At 35.3% G+C, this 22,121-nt stretch overlaps 1 protein-coding gene across 6 annotated transcripts in view; it reads left to right on the plus strand.

Moving 5' to 3' along the window:
• EML5 (EMAP like 5) overlaps positions 1-22,121 on the plus strand; it is a 97,665-nt gene that overhangs the window by 52,299 nt on the left and 23,245 nt on the right. For 3 of the 6 annotated variants that reach the window (XM_074542513.1, XM_074542507.1, XM_074542508.1), the window contains exons 17-30: positions 1,350-1,450; positions 1,646-1,848; positions 2,963-3,074; positions 3,989-4,116; positions 5,758-5,899; positions 7,750-7,902; positions 8,720-8,851; positions 10,106-10,194; positions 10,895-11,071; positions 11,925-12,126; positions 13,809-13,935; positions 15,490-15,504; positions 17,905-17,913; positions 21,289-21,367. In XM_074542513.1, coding sequence (XP_074398614.1) covers positions 1,350-1,450; positions 1,646-1,848; positions 2,963-3,074; positions 3,989-4,116; positions 5,758-5,899; positions 7,750-7,902; positions 8,720-8,851; positions 10,106-10,194; positions 10,895-11,071; positions 11,925-12,126; positions 13,809-13,935; positions 15,490-15,504; positions 17,905-17,913; positions 21,289-21,367 — 1,669 coding nt within the window. The remainder of the gene's footprint in view (positions 1-1,349; positions 1,451-1,645; positions 1,849-2,962; positions 3,075-3,988; positions 4,117-5,757; positions 5,900-7,749; positions 7,903-8,719; positions 8,852-10,105; positions 10,195-10,894; positions 11,072-11,924; positions 12,127-13,808; positions 13,936-15,489; positions 15,505-17,904; positions 17,914-21,288; positions 21,368-22,121) is intronic. The other 3 variants (XM_074542510.1, XM_074542512.1, XM_074542509.1) reach the window with 2 other exon arrangements.

A 22,121-nucleotide genomic window follows, 5' to 3' on the forward strand; every position in this document is an offset into this window, starting at 1 on the left:
ATTGGTCTAACATCCAAAGGTTAAATATTTCAAAAGTTTCTTTGTTTCTGTGCGGATTATTTAATACATGTTTATTAAATTGTTTTAATCTACAAGATAGAATCCTATTTCTAATTTTGAGTAATGTTATTTAAACCTTTGACTTTTTCTTTTCTCCTAAGGATCTATTGCTTTAGATAAAGCTCTAGTGTGAGTGGGTTTTGTTCCATTCTGTCTGGATTCAATGCTTATACTCTAAACATTGTTCTAGGTAGATTTTAAAAATATTTATTACTCTCTGCAGTACAGTTAAAAAAGTGTCAGCTTCCCTTTTATCCATTATTGCTCTTTAATTTAATTGACTGCCATTTTAGTTTTAAACACATGTTGAATTTCTTATCCACTAAAGAATGAAAATTCTGAATAGATGATGTAGATAAAGAAGAATATTGCATTCCCACTTACTTGTCCAAAGCCCAGGCAGCTTGGCTTCTCTGAAGATATTTATCTGCCTTTCACCTAATTTTTTTTTTTAATTCTCCCACTCACAAATTGAAGGAATTGATTCGAATTTTTGAGAGCAGCATCTGTACTTTGAAGATGACTGTGAGTTTGGAAAGAAATTGTTTAATGCATTCAGACACCAATTCAGCTAGTGGTCTGAAAGGACAGAAAAGAAAAGATTATTGCCCCTTTTGAACAAGGAGCAAAAATTAGGGATTGGGTGCTCTTCTGCATTTTAAGTAAAGAAAAACAATCTATAACATTGCTTTTCATGGATGGCAAACATAGTTGAAAGCTGCTTTTTAAACTGTAGGACTGAAACAAAGCATTAGTTTTATAGAAGTGTAGTAAGAAATCTAGAACACACAAGGTTTTAACATTTTTAGAACTAACTGTAATTTCCATCAAATATGTAATAGCAGCATATTTTTTTTTCTAACAAAAACAGAAAAAATCAGCTAAATGGTGAATGACAATGGCAGTTTGTTTCCAAGATCAACAAACTTAAGATTTTTGACTTCACTCCTTTAAGTATCATGAGCTGTCAAAGATCTAAATGCCATATACCCAAACTTAATGCAAATACATTTTCTTTTGCAAAGAAAATGCCTCCTTGTGCCTCTTTGAAGTAACATAATTACTCAACTGCCTTGGAAACTGAAAAGTCATGAAAATAGAACAGGACACAGTATGTTGCTTCTTTAGTTTTCTACTTCCTCATTATAAACTATTACTAATGATTTGAAAGTAAATCTTAGCAAGATAGAGCAGGTATACATAAAAATAAAACAAAAACCTGCTCCCAACCCTATTTAAAAATATTAGGAGTTACACTTATATTTCAATGATTTTGCTTTGCATTTCAGGGGAAGCAAAGATAAGATTTTTGTTGTTAAGATTAATCCTTACATGCCTGATAAATTGATTACAGTTGGAATTAAACACATGAAATTCTGGCGGAGAGCAGGTAAGAACACTTTTCAGAATTAGAGCATATTCTGTTACCTACAGTATAACTATTTACTATAGCATTAAATCTCATTTTTTTGGGGGAGCATGGGTGGACTAAAAGAAAAGGACTTTTTGCTGTGGGTATGGTTATGTATTTCTGGTGCTATATTTCCAAGCAGATGTCTAATGACTTGTTTTTGGTCTGAACCAGGAGGAGGACTAATTGGGAGAAAGGGCTGCATAGGTGCATTGGGAAGAACTGACACAATGATGTGTGCAGTGTATGGCTGGACAGAAGAGATGGCGTTCTCTGGAACCTCCACGGGGGATGTGTGTATTTGGAGAGATGTGTTTCTCATAAAAACTGTCAAAGCACATGATGGTCCTGTGTTCAGCATGCACGCATTGGAAAAAGTAAATAAACTGCTCATTGCTTTTTTTTATGTCTGGACAAAGAGTTTATGATAAAGCTAAATCTTTCCCAGATCCAGTAGTCCATGTCCTTATTTTCATTACAGAAAAGCCTTGTGTGGTCCAGATTCAAAACAGTGTTTTATGTATTAGTGCAAAATAGTGTTTATGCAGTTTCTTATTCTTGTTATGTAGCATGCTGTTTCTCAAACCCCTGTGGTCAGTGACACCTTATTCAGTAATTTTCATGAGCTCTTACTAAAGAAATAGCAGTAATTGATTTAAGCATCAGTATGTCCAATGGAATATGTGAGCTTGTGAGAGAGGAAGATCATACTTGTAGTATTTTGTAGTGTAATTATTGTGTACCAATAGATAAATTCATTCTGTAAATCATTAAGTATTTTCTCCAGATTCTTGGCTTCTTTTTAGCCCAGGAAAACCTTTAAGCATGTACTTAAATATGGATGAGTGTTCCAGTTAGATTATTTTTTTCTTTAATGTTATGTGTCTTTAATGTTATGTTGGTGTTTTACTGTGTTAGACCAAGTCACTCAACCTTCCAATATTTGCATTTCAGAAAAGTAGCATTGGACAGCATGTGTTATTCATACTACAAGAGCTGAGTGCTCCAAAGGAGAGAACTAATGATTTCAGTATTAACCATACCTGTTGCTTTGTTAAATACCTGTATATAATTTTTAAAGACAGAATGGCTCAAATGCACATATATATCAAAATTATAACTGCCAGTCAAATTTTTGCAGTACTAAGTTTTGTTTTGAGTAATGGGAAGAAATGCCAAAGGGATATGGAGTCTAAATATCAAGGAAAAATACTATAGTATGTTGGTTCTTATTTTTCTAGAATGGTAGAAGCATACAGGCTAGAACTTCTAAATCCAGCCCGTGTACATGCACTGTACAGAACTGTGGTGCCTTCATCAGGAGGAGAAATCACTCATTCTGTTGCTCCTGTTCCTTTCATCTCTAACATCTGTAGTTCCGTGCATTACAGTGTTGTATATAGTCCATTTCAGTATTGGCAGAAAACACTGAAAAAGTAAGGAAAGATAATAATCAAATATAACCAGCGATCTTTATTTCTTTTCCCCCAGGGATTTGTCACTGGAGGAAAGGATGGGGTGGTGGCTCTCTGGGATGATACCTTTGAACGCTGTCTCAAAACCTATGCCATCAAAAGGGCTGCTCTGGCTCCTGGATCCAAAGGTAACACAGACTTTATCCTATGTTTTGTTCTATTTTTAAAGTACATTCTTTAGAAATCTTTGTGAATTTGCTTTCCAAAGTAAGAGGGAATCCACATTTGACATAATGAATACTAAAATAAATTTTTTTAAGCTTTATTGATTCTTAATAAGTAATTTTTCTGTTGAGACTGGAGTTGTGTGTTTAGGGTGTCAGTTTGTACATTTGGTGGGTTCAGGTCATAATATTTAGTTTATTATTAGCCTAAATTAGCTGATCTAGCTGTTTCTTATCATGCAGATGTTTTCTTGCTTTGATTTGTTTTTATTAAAGAAGTAAGCAAAAAGCCTCTTATATTTCTGATCATGATGTATCTTGTCTGATCATTTTTGGTTCGGAAAAGGGAAGGAATTCAGAATTGTGGTCAGTTTTGCAAGGTGTTAGTAGCTAATTTTCTGTAAATGCATATGTCTTTAGAAATAATTAAAGAACATTTTCATTCCTATTTTTCCCATTTCTACCACTTATTTTTGATCTTAATGCTAATTTACAGTTCCCTGTATTTTCATTCTGGATAGTTTTTTCTCTTCCATCTCCTTCCCTTAAAATTATGTTTGCTATGTTCTAAAATAGATGATTTGATGATTTGCGTCTCATTCTCATAGCTTGTTTACAAGAAGCTAGAATTAAAGGTACCAAAATTGGAGGCAAATAGTGTTATCGTTGGTAACTAACATGTACAGACTCAGGCCTGGTAAACTTCTTGATGTATTGCTGATTCCTCACACTTGAATCCAGATGTTGTTTTTTACAGCAATGTTTTCTACAGTAAGAAAGTAGATTTTTCTACAGTGAGATTTTATTGTGCATAAGTGTGAAAAAACCTCTTTAAGGCATAATTGAGAATCCTATCTTCTAACATTTTAATGTTCTAGGTCTCCTCTTAGAAGATAATCCTTCTATACGTGCCATATCGTTAGGACATGGTCATATTCTAGTGGGCACAAAGAATGGTGAAATATTGGAGGTAGATAAGAGTGGACCAATAACTCTGCTGGTTCAGGTATGTGTTAAATAGCAGTCAAATATGTCATACCACTAACATGATTTATTTCTCAAGTGAAGACTTGTGCAATAAGAAACACTTTAACTACTAGTGAAGTTAGTGAGTTACTATCACTTTTAGTTAGACTAGACCATTATGACTCCTTAATGAGCAAGACAGAACATAGAATTTCATTATTAGTTTGTTCAATGGGTTTATCCTTCCAAACAGACCAAGATTAGAGATCTTTTTTGAAAAAATAAGAAAACTGTCTGAAATAGTGGATCTTCCTCCAAATTCCTTATTAACTTCTCTTGAGTACTAAATAAAAGTTGTCTCCTTGTTGTTTGTTTTGAGATTTTACTTGTAATTATGTAAAAAAATTGTCATACCAAACAACTGCATTTTTAAAACAGATGTTTACATTGCATCAACATCTTATTTTCTTTCATAGTTAAGTAAAAATCTCTGGACTCTCTCCTTTCAGTGCAATACATAAAGAACTGTATTTTTGTAAAGAAAATATTAGAACCTAAGGTAAAGAAAAACCTAGTTCACAGAATAGTTTGGGTTGGAAGGGACCTTTAAAGGTCATCTTGTCCAAGCCTCCTGCAGTAAGCAAGGACATCTTCAAATAGATCAGATTGTTCAGAGCCCCATCCAATCTGACCTTGGGTGTTTCTGGGGATGGGGCATCTGCAACATATTTGGGCAAGCACTTCCAGTGTTACTGCCCTCGTCATAAAAAATTTCTTTCTTCTATCTAGTCTGAATCTACCCTCTTCTACTTTAAACCCATTGCCCCTTTTCCTGTCACTATGAACCTTACTAAAAAGTGTCCCCATATTTCTCATCATAAGAGGCTGCAACAGGACCTCCCTGAAGCCTTCTCTAGACTGAGCATCCCCTCCTCTCTCAGCCTGACTTCATGGGAGAGGTGCTCCAGCCCTTTCACCCTTTCCGTGGCCTCTTCTGGAGCCATTCCAACAGGTCCATGTTCTCCTGTGCTGAGGACTCCAGAGACAGACACAGAACTGGAGTCTGACCAGAGTGGGATAGAAGGGCAGAATCATCTCCCTTGAGCTGCTGCTCAGTTTCTTTTGATTCAGCCCAGGCTCCAATTTGCTTTCTGGGTTGCAAGTGCACAGTGCCAGGCTCATGTCCTGTTTGTTGCCCACCAAAACCTCCAAGTTCTCATCAGGGCTGCTCTCAGTCCCTTCTCTGTCCAGTTTGTGTTTGTGCTTGGGGTTGCCCTGACCCACATGCAGGACCTTGCCTTGGCCCTGTTGGGCTCCATGTCATGGGTCCGCCTGCCAGCCTGCCCAGGCCCCTCTGGGTGGGATGGCATCCCTGCAGCCTGCTGGGTGCCCCACTCAGCACAGTGTCACCTGCAAACCTGCTGAGGGTGCACCCAGTCCCACTGTCCCTGCCACTGACATGTGTGTGAGGATTATTTTGCAGAAGCTTTCTGTAGTACAAATTACTAAAATTTTGCACAAGTAGCAGAGTGAATTTTTTCAGGCGTTCTATGGTTTTATTCAGATATTTATTATCCTCTAAATAATGCATATTCTTTCTCTGTTTTTTTTTTTTTTTTTTTTTTTACTTTCATATTTCAATTTAAAATAAAAATAAATCCAATTCATTGTGTTTTTTCAGGGTCACATGGAGGGGGAAGTTTGGGGTCTAGCTACTCATCCTCATTTACCTATTTGTGCCACTGTAAGTGATGACAAAACCTTAAGAATATGGGATTTATCTCCTAGCCATTGTATGTTAGCTGTTCGCAAATTGAAAAAGGGTAAGATGCTTAGTATGAAAACATATTTACTGATGCAATTGACGTTTACAAGCATTATGAATGTTTTGAAAGCAGGACTTGGGAGCAGAATAAATTCCTTTCTTTGCTCAAATTATTTTATTAATGCTATCTTCACTAGTTATGTAGCCCTTAAGCTAATGAATCTGCACAAAAAAAATCTGTATGATGATTATTTGCAATTGCAACTTATTTAAGTCAGTGAATTAACAATAAAATTGAGTCAATTACATAAATGCTATGTTGCTTATAATATTCCAAGGCTTTTTAAAGACTTTGAATCTAGAATTTTTTGGAAGAAATCTTAGAATAAATGTTTGTAATTTTCTTTGTGAATGTTTGAAGGATCTGGAATGTCAAGAAAAGAGAAATCATAAAATTTTCACTTGTTGTTTAGGATATAAATAAATTCTATTTTGACAGATGGAAAATCTGTTTTAAGTGACATCATATAAGGTGATATTTTCAGGATTAGATGAGACTGGCCCTGACAAGCTTCTAATTCTTTGCTAGATAGAAGAATACAGTAGGCTTTATCTGTTAGGCATTCAGCAGTTTGATTCAAACATAATGGGAGATTATTAATAATAATTAATATTATTTATAATTATTAATAATGTAACAACAACAACAACAACAACAACAACAACAACAACAATAATAATAATAATAATAATAATAATAATAATAATAATAATAATAATTGAAGATTATTTAGATTGGAAAAGTGATGTAGAAGAGTAACAAGCTCACATAAGCAGGGATTAAACAAGAAAGTTTCTAGTTGGTGAACTCTGCTCAAGTCTTAAAGTTGATATTTCTTAATATGTTTGAGTACTTTTGGCAGAAAAAGTCTCTGATGACTATTTGCTGATGATACACATTTTGAGATGTTTTGGCAATCTTAAAAAGTTCCTGTACTGTACAGAAAAAGATGTATGCTTCTGCAGACTAATGGAATTGAAATACAACCTGTTAATGATAAAAGGCAGAACAGTGACAGTGAGAAAAATGTCTGTGTAGGTCAGGGGTAACTTAAAGAACAGAAGGCTCAGCATCTTGTTGAATGACAATTACATGTGATAGTGAGGTATTTTCCCCAAGACATAGTGCAATATTCATGTAAATTACAAGACAAAAATCAGAATATTTTTGGTGTGCATTCCTCATCTGTGTTCAGCTCAATGCAATTAAACTAAAAGTTGAAAATGGTGAAAGGAATTACAGGATAATGAATGCAAAGCCTTGTGGTGAAGCCATCTAAGTAAAGGATTGCTGTCTACAGGTTAATCAGAGGAACAAATAGCAGGGGAAAATATGTAAGTTAGCAGAAAATTCTGGCACGAAAACAAATCTATATAACTAGACCATACATAAATTTAAATTGAAAGTAAAACTGTTTTTCAAACAACACTGACATGTTTATTCGAAGGATTCTATGACTTATTGTCTTGTTTGGGATAGCAAATGACTGAATCCTATGAATCCAGAGGGTCTTTTCCAGCTGTGTTCTCCTTATCAGAGCAAATGGTAACAAACAGGCAGCACCGATACAAGGAAGGAGATCAAGTTAGAAATATACAGACCATAGTGATTAATCTGTATTACTGATGTAGAGCAGGTATCAATTAAGATGAAAATTCTAACATTCTGGGCCTGTGTACCTGTTTGTGTGTTGTCACAGCTTGGAAATTATTTTGGCAGCATATGGAAAGCTTCCTTGGAAGTTTTCTAGGATAATATTAGCTTTCCTTTACTAATGGAAAGATAGATCTGAAAGAAGGATAATGCACTGTAAATGTATCTGAATGCAATTTCATTATTTCTCATAGGAGGCAGATGTTGCTGCTTTTCTCCTGATGGAAAAGCATTAGCTGTTGGTCTCAATGATGGAAGTTTTTTGATAGTTAATGCAGATACCCTGGAGGATTTGGTCTCTTTCCAGCATAGGAAAGATGTTATTTCAGAAATCAGATTTTCTCCTGGTGAGTGATTTCTTTTTTAAATGAAAATTTTAATACCAAGGTTGTTCAAGTGAGACTTATCACATGTAAGAGATAAAAGAAGTGAAGATTTGTAGTACTTTTAGATGTAAAAAATAGGTCAGTAAAACTAATACCAACATTTTAAAAGACCATGATGTGAAGTCTTGTGTTGCTTGTTTAAGGATGAGATTATTGGAATATGTTTGCCTACAATGACCTCCTGAATACAACAGCCAGTTTGAAATAGTGAATATCCAGCAGCTCCCTAGGATTACTCTTTATGACCTGCGTAAGTTTGGCACATCACTGATGTTACTCTTATCTAATAACAATACTTGAAACTGATGTGTCAGAAACATCTTGCAACTTTTTTTTTTCTTATTTTTCCCCCCTTAGCACTCTCAGTGAGGCTAGGTATTTTTTTCCCATCATTATAGCTCATATTTTAGGAACTCAAAATGCATAGCCTACATTAGTTAAAATACTCCTCTGTTGGAGAAATTTGATGCAAATTACTGATACCAATTCCCCTACAACATTGCTTTCTGGTTCCCTAAGCCTTATCATTCTCTGAATACCATAAATGCTTAAAATTTCAGCAAATGGTTTTTATTGTTTGAAAATGTAATGATACCATAGTTTTATGTTTCATTATATGATATGAAAATCAGTTTAGCAGAGAATATGTATAGATTAGCAAGCTGATATCAAAGAATTTGAAATTGCCTAGGGCTAAATTCCAGAATTTACTTGTGTTTAATACAAAGATCACTAAAATTTTTTAAAAATATTTTGTGCTTGTACTGATGTGTTTTAGGGGCTGGAAAGTACTTAGCTGTGGCATCCTGTGACAACTTTGTAGATATTTACAATGTAATGAGCAGTAAGAGAGTAGGAATCTGCAAGGGAGCTTCCAGCTATATCACACACATGGACTGGGACATAAGAGGTAAGCAGCATTCATTATAAAAAGGTTTACATTACATTATAGACTAATTAAGTACATGTATAGTATGGATTTGTGGTATCACTGGTAGATTTGATTTTTCAGCTTATGAGTATGCTCTGACAGCATCCAAATTAATATTAAACCCATGGTTTTTACTGCGACATACATATCTAGAAATTTTATGATTTGAAGTAAAATGGTTTGTCTCTATTTATTGGTTTGTTTGTATTTTAAAAAAATCCTTCCTGTTTATCATTTGACTTCACAAGGGCAATTAGTGATAGAACGAGAAGGGCCTTAAGCTGAAGGAGGGTATGTTTAGATTGCATACAAGGAAGAAATTCTTTACTGTAAGTGTGGTGAGGCGCTGGAAATGGCTGCTCAGAGAGGCTGTGGATGCCCCATCCCTGAAGGTGGTCAAGGCCAGGCTGGATGGGACTCTGAGCAACCTGGTCTAGTGGCAGGAGGGTGGAACTAAATGGTCTCCGAGGTCCTTTCCAACCCCAAACATTCTATGATTCCATGTTTCTCCTCCTTTAATGAAATACTGTACAAAGTGGTTGTAGCTCAGGAGTACATATCCTTGTCACACATAGCAAAAATACTGGATTTCCTCTGTTCCAGGGTGTTAATATGTGATTAATTAAAATGCTAAATTTAGTCCTGTTTCATTGAAAAGCAAGGCTGTGCAATTGTGCAATCTATTCGTTCATGTTCTTATTCCTCCATATAATAACTTCTGAAAGAGTCTGATTTATTTTGAAAGAGTGTTGTAAGTTAGCTTCCTTTGAGGATTTTGAAAAGCATTGGTGAGAATTTCCCTCAGAAATGAAGTAGTATAAAGGTGTAAAGAAGTCACCTGCTTGGGATCAGCTGCTGGCCAGGCAACATCTGTGCTTCTCCATCCCAAGAGCATCAACAGGCAGTAATCATAAGCAAGCTTTGAACTACATCCAGTGCATTTTGTCTACCATCTGATGGGACACCCATAATAAGGAGAGAAAAGTGATGCATTAGTACAATTTTCAAAGAGAGGAGAAAGAGTTGTGAATTTAAGGGGCCAAAAGACTCAGGTTTCTTTAGAAGACCATACTTCCAGATGCATTATTTATGTGTGCAGTTTTTTTCCAATAGAAACAAATAATTGATGTAATGCTGTTAGCAATAAAAAATTTAAGCTAACTTTTCTTTCTTCCTTCTGCAAAATGGAATCTCCTATGTTAACAGACAATATCTATGTCTTATGTTTTATAGGGAAACTTTTGCAAGTCAACACTGGTGCTAAAGAGCAGCTGTTTTTTGAAGCCCCTCGGGGGAAAAAGCAGACTATCCCGAGTTTGGAGGTGAGGAACTGTACTGCCTTCTTAATTTGCTTGCAAATTAAAGTTATTATGCAGCCACCTATTCTGCATAAAACTGTAATTTTAAACTTTTAAAATAATATAATATTTAGGGGTTTTCACATTTTTCTCTTCTATTAAGAAACAGACATTTGGCTGATTTTGTAATGGACATCTCACTAGACTTCTGTATGTCTTTTCTGGTACTTCTAAACACCTTTGAAAACCTATTGCAGATTACTAAACCTTGCTATAGAAAACCTCATGTTTGTTTTTATAGAACAATGAAATACAGTTTACATAATACATATAGGCAAGAGTAGTATATTGTACTTCCTTTGTTTTCTCAGATACAGAGCATTGTCATAGGGCAGAGAGCAAAAATTTATAATTTCCAAGTTGTGTTTTCAATGGCATTGAAAGGCAGTGTTGGAAAACATAATTTGTTTTCTTTAGCCTGAAAGGGCAGCTAAGGTAAAAATTTTCAAAATACTTATTTAAGTTTTGGAATTGAAAGTTCATAGAGGTAAAATTACAGGTCTCAGATGAAATTCTGAATGGCAAAAAAATAACTGATTAGTATATTAAAATACTGTCTTTTAGATGTGATGTATCTTTCAATGCAAGGAATTTTTCTTGAAATTGGATATGGAAGAAAAATGCCTAAGAAGTATTCTCTGCCTCAAATGTGTCATTTTTGTAGGTAGAAAAGATTGGCTGGGCATCATGGACAAGTGTTTTGGGCTCTTGCTGTGAAGGGATCTGGCCAATAATTGGTGAAGTCACAGATGTAACTGCTTCATGCCTCACTAGTGATAGTAAAGTATTAGCCACAGGAGATGATTTTGGATTTGTGAAACTGTTTCGATACCCTGCTAAAGTAAGTAATTTTCAGCTGTTTATGGAAAGTATTTATTAATAAATCTGCCTTTTTAAAACTGTGAAAATTCATCACTCAGAAGAAAATAATGCTTTAATATTTTTCTCATTTTGATCAAAGAAAGCATTTAGTATTACATTGCAGTTTGCAGTGTGTTAAACTTCCAGTGAGTAAGAATGATCATTCCAGGTCAGAATGTGGAGCCATCTCATGTAGTGTTCTGCTGCTGACTGTGGCAAATGAATAGGAACAACTTTAAGAATGAGAATGCTTTGGAAGACAATGAATATGTATTTTTCACCTACATTGCATTCTTGATTTTAAGGACCTTAATTCTGTCCAATATTAGTAATTTTTTTTCTGACACAAAGACCTTTAATAGTATTCAATCACACATCATAGAAAAGCCATTCCAGAAGTACATTGTGTTTTTACTGCTCTTCAAGTACCTCCTGTTCTCCTGTATATTTGGTGGAAAATGTGTCTTCAATTTTGAAATGTTGCTATGCTAAGGATAGTAACAGTGCACAAGTACTGACTCAAAATATTCTATGTGAATTTTATTCCAACTCAGATTATTGCCTCTCTTAGAAAAAGTGATCCAGTGTTTATTGGTGGAATATGTTTATAGACTAACTCTTTCATGCTTGATATGAAGATAAAGTTAACATTTCATGAAGTTGCTGTAGGAGGGGCACTTGGCAAATCATGTGTTAAAATCATGTGAACTACAAAACAGCTGAAGCAGGAACTGTGAAGAAGTTAAGATGATGTCATTGTGCTGGAAACTTATTTCAGTTTTGTCTAGCAGACTGGGTAAATTTGCTCTTTGCCTTCTTTTTCCCCTTTTCAGGGAAAGTTTGGAAAATTTAAGCGGTATGTTGCTCACAGCACCCATGTGACAAACGTGCGCTGGACCTACGACGACAGCTTGTTGGTCACTGTGGGGGGAGCTGACACCTCCCTGATGCTGTGGACTTACGAGATGGAAGGACATCGGGACAGCAGGCAGTGTGACAGTGAGGAGTCTGATCTGGATTCTGAAGAAGATGGAGGTCAGTAATAATTTACACAACTAGCTGGACTGTGCTATTTCAAGAAGACTTTATTAATGGAAAACTGAAAATTTAGAAATAATTAATGGATTGCTTCTATCTTAAGTGGCAAATACTCTTCAAAAATGTTAAATAAAATTTGGTTTTGGGGAAAGGACTGATAAACTGCTGTGAAGAAAATGATAATGAAGTGTTTGAGTTACTGCTTTGAATCAGAGTACATAAAGAAACTCTTGATATCTTCTAAATGAAGAATATTAAGCATCAATTTTACATAGCTACCCAAAATCTATGTTTAAAATAGAATCATCACAGTTGGAATTTGGTCACCAATTCTTAAGAAATTATATTGAAATCTGTATAATGTGAGACCATAGTTATCTTGATGTTGTAGCATCTGCTTTCATAACATGGAGACATAAGACACTAAAGAAGACTGATGTTTTTGTACCTATTTCAAGGTCACAATATCAGTAGTTATAAAGTGTTAATTCTATTTTGTAGCATTGACTTCTGCTGTTTTTCCATACTTATGTTTTCTTTATCATGTTACAATTCCAAGAATTTATGGCCTCCAGACTTGTTTTCTCCCAAGTGTGCTTTTCCTCCTTGTCAATTCCTCAGCGTTCAAGAATTTTTAAACTATCACTGCTACTCATTAAATAATTCTGTGTAATAAATTAACTTCAGCTGTCACTAAAACGAGATAAATGACTAAAGAAATACATTAAATATTCAAGACATATTAAACATTCATTGGAAAAGAATTTTTAATCACTGTATTTCTTCTCAAAAGTACTGAAGAATACACAGAGTAATTTAATTGTCTATAGGAGGACTTGTCAGCTTTTAACTTTCTTAGTCAAAAATTGCCATCTTCAGACTTTCTGTTCAGCCTCTGCCTGAGACCTGTTAGAACATCTTAGCCCTATGATCTCCCCAAGGCTCTGCTGCTTTACACAGAAAGAAGCCTCTTAAGCTGTGGGTTCAAAAGCACTCTAAAAGAGAGCGAGGTGTGTGAAGATTTACAAGAAAAGACATTGACATCTTTCTCCACAAAAGTTTCTCTAGGTCAGGTCCTATTAATTTCAGTTAGAGTTAAGAAGTATTCACCATCACATTGTTGGCACTGGTAGTCTTGATCTTTGAAAAAGCAAAATAACGAAGAGTAAGTAACAGCCCTGTCATAACTTAGCTTTTCCAACATGTTTATTTTGCTGTAGTAAACATCATCCTCATGTGCCTTGCTGGCCCTAAGCATTATGTAGGAACCTTGTGCAGACCTATAGATTCCATGGTAATGGATAGATCCTGAAACTGAGAACAACCAGGCACTGAATCTTACAAGTCTTTAGAGCAGGTGTCAGGTAGTGAGGTTCTTTGTTAGTGACTGTAGTCAAGGCCAACCAAGCAGAAATGGGGTAGCTTTTAAAGTCCCTTGACTCATTAGTAATTTTTTCCCACAAAGATATTGTAGGGAATTCTTTTTCTTTGAATGCCTTTTATTAACAATGTTCATGATTCCCAGATACTTTCTTTCTGTTGTGTATTTATGCTATTAATAATTGATGCTATAATTGTTTTTGTAATCTAGTACATTGTTGAAATCTGCACAAATTAAGATTAAATGGTTGTTCTTGTACCTTATTTTGGTTTGATACTCTTCCCTCTGGTTTTGTTAGGTTATGACAGTGATGTGACAAGGGAAAATGAAATTAATTACACCATCAAAGCCTTATCAACAAACATTAGACCAATGTTTGGAATTAAGCCTCATCTGCAACAAAAGGAGCCAACGTTAGATGAAAGGTAATTACTAAATTACAATTCTAGCCAAGAAATCAACGTGAAAATACAATAGTAGAACAAAATTATATTGGAATATATGATTCTCAACTTAAAAGGATATGTATAAAAAGAATCTAAACACTTCTTTGAAGAAAAAAGGAAAGGTGACCCAAAGGACTAGGCTGTATCTATTTTCATACAGCACAAAAGACTAAAAACTATGTATGCATATTTTTATGTTTGGGGAGTTCCTTGAGATGATTGACTTATTTGCTAGTGTTTAATAATATGGTTTTTTTTGAAACTGAAATATTGAATGGTAGTTAGTGATGGCATTATAGGCATGAACCTGTACAATTGTTTTAGTGAAGGACAGCTCTAATGTTTTTGGTTCTGCCAAGAAACTGCTCTGAATTAAATTCTAATTGCTCCTTGCATTGCTTCGGTTTTCACTTCTACCTTTCTTTGAAAAGTTCTGTCCACAGTAGTTCTGCAGTTTTTTTAAATGAATCTTGGAAAATGGAGTTGGTTGCTTTACAGTATTAGTTTTAGATCTTGGTTCACTGTTGTATGCTTTGGAAGAGAATAGGGTGGGGAGCAGACTACAATAAACCCAGAAAATAAAGTAGATGCAAAATGACAGAAACAATTTATAACCTCTAGAACGTTATCTGTTGTAGAATCTGCAGCTGAGCATGGGACCCTGAAAGTTGTTTGTTGTCCACCAAATTGATGTGGACAGTGTATGTGAGGAAAAAGGAAGGAGGAACTCCTAGTACAGCATTTGGGGAATTCTAATACTACCGATGGAGATGTGAGGAAAACAGCAGGGTATAAGGGAGCGTGAGGATCTGGGGAAATGAAGGGTAGGAAATTTTGCAGGAATGTGAGGAGTTCTGTGGCAATGTTCAAGCCTCTTGCCACAGTGAAGCTGGGCAGGTCTGTGATACCCCTGTTGAGAAATGCAGAGTGACTTTGGTGGGAGTTTCATATCATCTTTTGTTTTTAAGTTGGGTTACTGTACTAGGGATAAACCAGGGATAAGCAGGGATAAACCAGGGATAACCACAGTGTAAAGCTGTGGTTTCCTGTCTTGCATTTATGAGAAATGGTCTCTCATTTTTAATTAGCTGTACTTGATGTGGAAATCAAAAAGAAATAATGTGCGTGGCATGAAAGCTTTGATTAAAGATTTTTTTTTTCTTTTAATGAAATTGTAAGCCTCGTGTTTCTTTCAAAAGCTGTTTCTGGAAGCTGAGTGAATTGTGTTTTTCAGTTTCAGATAAATTACTAAGATAAGATAATTAATTCTGTAGTAAGGTAATTAAATTGTGATTCAGAATGCAAAAAAAGATCATAAAATAATTCCATTACCTGCATTGTTGAAAAGTTTGGGGCCCTAAAACTTCAAGACTTTTTTTTGTGAAGAATAAAACCAGACTGTGGTTACTGTATGTATTTTGACTTCTGTTCTGATGTTAATATTGTATAAGATTGGTAAATGTTTCAGAAATCTGTCACAGACACTAATTTTTATTTTATTTCTGCTACTCTCTATTTTTGCTTCCTATGAAGGCAGGGGGTAGTAAGGTAAGTTCATGTACTTGAAGTCCAGGATTAAATGGATTTTAATAACTTCAACAGCTTGGAAAAGTAGTTACAATTTGCAACAGAAGTGAGGGATTTACCTCTTTGCTATTAAATAGTAGCATGTCAATAAGTAGAAAAGGGTTAAGGGACAAAACATAAGTGCAGCTCTCTGAGTTGATGTGAGTGAAGGGTAGAGTTTTCTTGGAGGAGGTGATCAAAGCTCATCCTCCTTTTCTCAATATTTTGGGGGGGCTAAGGAACAGCTTGAGTTCCCTGTCTGAGCCAGAGGTGTTGCCCAGGGGTTTGTGGATGTCTGCAGCACACACCTGGAGGTCAGGCTGGAGCAGAGCAGTGAGCACATTGCACTCTGTGAGCAGCACCCGGCTGGACCTGATGCAGCTTCAGGGGTGCAGGGAGCACCCCTGCCTTGGCTGCCGCGTTTTGCCAGTGCGCCTGAGCTGCCTGAGGGTCTGAGCTGCTGGCTCCCCATCCTGCTCGTGCAGCAGGCTCCGGTGGAGGTGCCTGCATGAGGTTATCAACTTCTGCACCTGCTCTGCTTACAACATGTGCACATGCTGTTAAATTGGCAGCACAACAAATCCTTAGGCTGTCAGACCACCCTTCAGTCCTGCAGACTGAGCTGCCTCTGTGACTGGAACTCCAGATTTCATTCAGATTCAATTGGTCTAAGGTTTGCTTGCTTGCAGTGCTAACTGCCTGCTCTGCTAATGATAGAGTATTCTCTAGCAGTGAAATTACCAGCTATATCATTGAAATTGCAGTACTTATTTTAAGTTCTGCTGGAAACACAAAATGGCACTGCTGTGAGGCAGCACTTAGGTTGGTAATTTGGATTATTTATCATTTCTGAATAATAATGTTTATAGGTAATATTTTAATGTGAAAAGATGTGTACTGTGTGTCTAATTTGGTTGTGTAATAACAGTATGGCTACTCAGCAGCACAAAACACACTTGAAAACTGTTTCTATCCTTTGCTAAGAGTTCTTTCCTAGTATATTTTTGTGCTAGGTAAATTACTCAGAAAAAAGTCTATCATGGTTGATTTTGACTCTGCTGCTCCCTGAATTGCACAGCACTGAAGGTTGGGAGATGCCTCTGGAGAATAATGCTCCATTCTTACTCTCTTCTTATACTGCCTGAAGCTAGCTATTTGTGCCTGTGAAAGGGGCAGTGCTGTGTTTAATGTATCTTACAGACAAATGGCTGTACCAAGAGATCTCAAAATTAAATAACCAGAAATTTCAGTTAAAATTTTTCACTGTTTTACTGTGAATAATATCTGGAGGTATTTTAATTTGAAGAATTGCATGCTATTGATTGCAAAGCCTGTTCAAGCTACATTTGGATTTTATTGTGGGAAAGGTTTAGCTGTTTCCTATATGAATAAATAGTGCATCAATCTTGCACTGAAAAATAAAGTTAAAACTGATTAGAAGACATCCAGTAAAATCCATTGTTTTCAGAATGGGAAAAAAAAATCAATCTGTAAACTTGTGAGTTGCTAACGTTGTGATCTTAATTTTCAGGATTTTTTTTCCTAAATAATTCCCTAAATTATTTTGCTTAACTTATAAGTGAGAAAAACTAACCTAGTGTTCACCTAGTGATGTTGCTAGTGGCTCTTAAAAAAAGAGCTTCTCAAACCAGTGGAAGTGTACCAGCTAATCAAACTCTTATAAGGTACCCATGCATACTACAAATATTAGGAAATAATCTGTACATGCCCATATGCTTTAATTATTAATGAGGGTTTTTGGCTGGCCAAATAATAGGAGTTTTCCATCATACATGACTGAGGAAACCTATCCAGTGCAAAGTGTCTTCAATTAACATAAACTGAATTAAGTAGTCATGAAAAAATACTACATATCAGTAGTGCTCAGTACCCCACACATTCTGGTTAGCTGAGATAATTTTATTTTAGTATAAATGAATGTATTTTTGTGACTGAACTTGAACATCTGTCTTTAATAGCGAGTTGACTGTTCCATCCATCAGCTTATTTCAGGAAGTTAAACCTGCACAACCTTTCTTTGAGTTATTCAGGTGTTGTGTTTGCTGACTCTGAACACTTGGTATAGTTCAGAGGGTTTTTTTTTCTGCTTCTGCTTTTTTTTCCTCTATTTACAGCAGAGTTATCCCAAAGAATTATGTTCTCATGCCAACACATGTTCATAATTCCCATTTAAGTGAATGGGAGTTTTCTATACAAATAATAGATTTATCTAGTCTATGAAGTGACTCATCCCCTTGTAAAAAGGAGTATACAAACCAGGAAGTCAGCAATAATTATCTATACAAATAATTCACTGGCATCTAACTTTTAGCCAAACTTGTATAAGTAATCCTTTTCTCTTTCCCATCTGCTGCTGAAAAGAGGTTCCAGGTAATGCTTTTATTTTCCTATCTAGTCCATCTTTTACTGCCACCTCCCATTTTCCTTAAAAAGCCATCTGTCATGTTGGGTGCCATAACATGCACCTATCACTCTTCAGAATATTGCTGTATGAAAAATCTGATATATAAATATATGCATCGTAGTTCTATTTCATACAATGAGCTAGATGCTGTTTTACCTACCAATATGAACTCCAACTCCATGCACTATTATACTTTCCAATGTTTCTCAAGTAGTATTCTTCAGTAATACTTATTAAAGTACAAAGATTAGCACTTTTTCCAGCCCCCTTGTGGACAGCTGTTTTACATGTGATGATTTGACACTCACCTGATTTGCCAAGGTGTATATGTTACTGAATTATTTGAGCATCAGATTCCCTGTGTCTGCATTAGTGAGTGTAAACTGGCTCTTACTGCTCACAGAACACATGAAATAATTACAAGTCATTTTTTGTCCAGAAGCAGTACTTAAAAACTACCAGCCTTCATTATCTTCTAATGGAAACCAGACCTGTGTGAAGCTTCACAAATGACTTTGAAGAACTTGCCAAGAGAAATGGAAAGAAGTCTTCCTTACTCTTAAAATTCATTCTCTACTTCATGCTTGTCAACACCTTTTGGGGAGGGCAGAGCAAGACACTTCGTGCTGAATAGTGCAAAATCAATTGCTAAGTTCTCTGCAAGTCCCCCTAAGTATGAAGTGGAATTTTGGTGCACTGCACAGGAAGGGACTTTTTTTTCTTTTTTGCCAACTACTGTAATTTGCTCTATCAAATAGTGCCCAAAATAATACTTGTGTTTTTAAAACAGAAATAAATATTGTAAATCACACTGTTATAAATTACCACAGAACTAAAAGAATTGGTGGTAATTTACATATTCTGTATAGCAAAAAATCATTCCTGTTCTCTTAGTAACTTTAGATACTCAGTAACAATGAGGAAAATATGGAATGAAATACATCATACAAAAATGGGCAGTAATATTTAAGCTATGTCTAAAACTGTGAACAGGATACTTTTTTTGTATCAGAAACTACTTCAAAATGCTTGTACTTGATTTTTATAGTTTCATAACAAGAAATATTAAAATACATATACCAAATATATATTAATTTTGAAAATAAAGTGCCAATATTGTGGTATCTATTTCCCTTATGATAGATGGCTGGAATTCTCCTTCCCCATGCTAAAGCTGACCCTATCCATACCTGAATTCACCCCAACATGTTATTCATGCTCTCTTTCCCATCTTTTCCACACAGTTTTTGAGCATGCAGCAAGTTATGCATGCAGGTATATGACCACTGTGTGTTCTATATGCCATTAGTCACTTTGCTGCACATTACACAACAAATTAAAAATATTTTCAGCTCTCACACATTCAAAAAATGACTTGGAAAATGTATTCTCACAAACTTCAGCATTCCTGTTTTTAAATCCTGAAGTTGTTATCTTGAAACTTAACTGGGGAGAGAGTCCATACATGCTTGTAATTTGCATTCCAGTTCCACTGTTCTGGATCAATACAGAATTACCCTTTCCTGGCCAGATCCTGAGAGAAATTGTTTAGGTGACCTGTGAGATAATGCAGCTGAGTGAAAGTTCTCAAGCTTTCCTGACCAATATACACTCACTTTATTCTGTTGTGTGGTAATGTATGAATGTATCTCATGGTTACTTAAGGATGATATCAACCGGCATTTATTTGTATTTGTAGAGCCTTTTAGTATAGATGGTCTTCTCAGGCAGTTGTGAAATGTGAGATTGTTTTACCTCTTCTTCCTTTCTATCACAAGGGATTTACAGACAGCAAATGTTAAAAAAAATGTCACATTTTAGAACCAAACAGCAGAAAAATATTCAGTTCCAGTAAAGTAAACCTCTATAAGAGGAATCATGTCCTTTCAATTTCTACTGCTTTCATCAAATCTCAAATATGTTCTTCTGCTATATTTAATTTTTCTCTCTTTTTTCCCCTCCAACTCATTTTTCCCTCTTTGTTTCAGGGACAGAAGTTAATTAGGGCCAGGGTAGGAGAAGAGGAAAGAGATGAGGTTTGAGTGCTCTGTGTCAAGTATGAGGCTGACAAGTGGAAGAAGCACTTTTTATGCTATGTTTTGGTAATTTCTAGAGGAATAGTAATGAGACTGTTGCAGAATTGTCCATGACAAATGAGAAATTAAAAACATAAAGTCTTTGAAAAACTTCTGTGCTGGAGTGATCAAATGAACAAATGCCTGACATTTGTTCTAAAGTTAGGCAGGAACAATGAAGAAATAAATCCAATTTTATTTGACTAACTGAAAAAATGCTTTTCTTGCGTCCTTCAAACTACACAGTGTAGAAACAAATCATGTTCTATCATTCTGAGAAAATGCAGTCATTATTTTGAATCAAAGTCATCACTCAAGATCAGAGATGAAATTAGAAGTACTTCATACTAAAAAGGAAATAGCAACCTGTTGCTTCATGTTTGATATTAGTGTATCACACTGCCTACTGGACTAATTAGTCTGGATATCACTGAATTTATACATAGAATTTATTTTAAACTAAATTGTTACTCTTAAAGATCAAGCTTAAAGGATTGTTATCACAGCCACAAATACTGTATCTATGGAATCAATAATCAATGCTCCTGCAAATTACTAGGAATAGCTGCATATATTTAATAAATAAAGCTTATTTGTTTGTTTTTCTTTGTACAGGTACAGTTGAATGTAATGTGAGAGATGTTATGGATATTTGTTAAACATATCTAATTGAGAGTTCTTAATTAAATCTGGGCTATTCAGAGCAGTGGAACATAGGTTGTGGTAGTTACTCCTGCATTTGCATGGTCTTGGTTTCTTCTGGAAAATATTTTCCACCTAAGCTTTGATAAACATCACATTTCAGTTGATGTAGGAGTGGATGGGCAGGTGCATCTAGAGTTCTTTACAAATTATTACAAAAATAGGAAAACTTAGGGGTCTGCTGAAGGCATGTGGGAACAGGCTTTATTAGATTAATCAGCTATGCCTCTCTTCAGCAAAACTGCTGCAGAGAAGATGAAAGTACCTTAAAAACATAGTTTGAAAAAGTGAAGAAGATTCTAAAAGTGCTCACTCATTTTAAAACAAGCTTTTGCATTAGCCCCATGGATTGTTGAAGAATTAGAGAACCTAGCATGTTAAACAGGGGATTTTTAGGTTTGGTCCTTCTCCTTTGGCAGAGGTATTTGTTTTGAAGATGAATATGCATAGGAGTTGAGTAGGACAGGCTGTAAGATTTCCCAAAGCCTTAGCAGGTTGGAAGGTTGCTGTTAGCATGGAATGGGTGACGGACAGCCTTCTCTTATTCGCAGTTCTTTGTTTCAGACCTCCAGTTAGTAGGGCATTGCCGCAGCCGGAGAAACTGCAGACAAACAACGTGGGGAAAAAAAAGAGACCCATAGAGGTAAGAAAAAGGGTGCTTTTCTCTTCTTCCTTTAGGATTTTGTTTTGCCAGAAACTGTGAACACATTAAATGCTTGTTTTATTCTAAATATATCAAAGGTGGAAATAGTGAACGTAGGTAAATAGTAGAAAAAGTGGGAGATAGTATTTTTTTTTATTCACAAGAAAAAAATAATTTCTTTTTATTGCAAATAAAATGAAGTATAACTCAGTTCTTAGTAATCATGAAACCTTAGAACTGGCTGTAGAAAGCAGGATGCCTTGTATAAATAACTGGATTGTTAAAGGGTGTATTGTTGCTAATAAAACTAAGCATTTTTAAATTCCAATCTTCTTAGAATTTATTTAAAAACTTCAGTTTAAATTCATCATGATAAGAGTTTTAAGAATAATTTAAAAATTCTATTAATGACGAGTTTAGCTTTGGCACCTGTTTTTTTTCATTACATGGCAGTTGCAAATAAACATACCAATTTTTGATTAATCTGAAGTGAAAATTTCATCTAACCTTGGAAAATGCCGTTCTTTACCAATCCAAATATTGTTGATTCTGCAAAATATTTGGTGTAGCATAATAAACAGCTTTTTGACATCAGCCCTCTGGAAGTTTTAGATTGTAATTTGGATTTCTAGTTGCTGGCTGGAATTAAATTGTGGGCCAGTTTGTCATTCTTTGTTTCTTGGTGTCTTCTGCATTAAAATAACTTTATTCTTCACCGCATTTTATGTGTATGATTATCTCTTTCAGTGTATAT

The sequence above is a fragment of the Zonotrichia albicollis genome, chromosome 6 (genome assembly GCF_047830755.1).
Source record: "Zonotrichia albicollis isolate bZonAlb1 chromosome 6, bZonAlb1.hap1, whole genome shotgun sequence".
In the NCBI taxonomy this organism is placed as follows: Eukaryota; Metazoa; Chordata; class Aves; order Passeriformes; family Passerellidae; genus Zonotrichia; species Zonotrichia albicollis.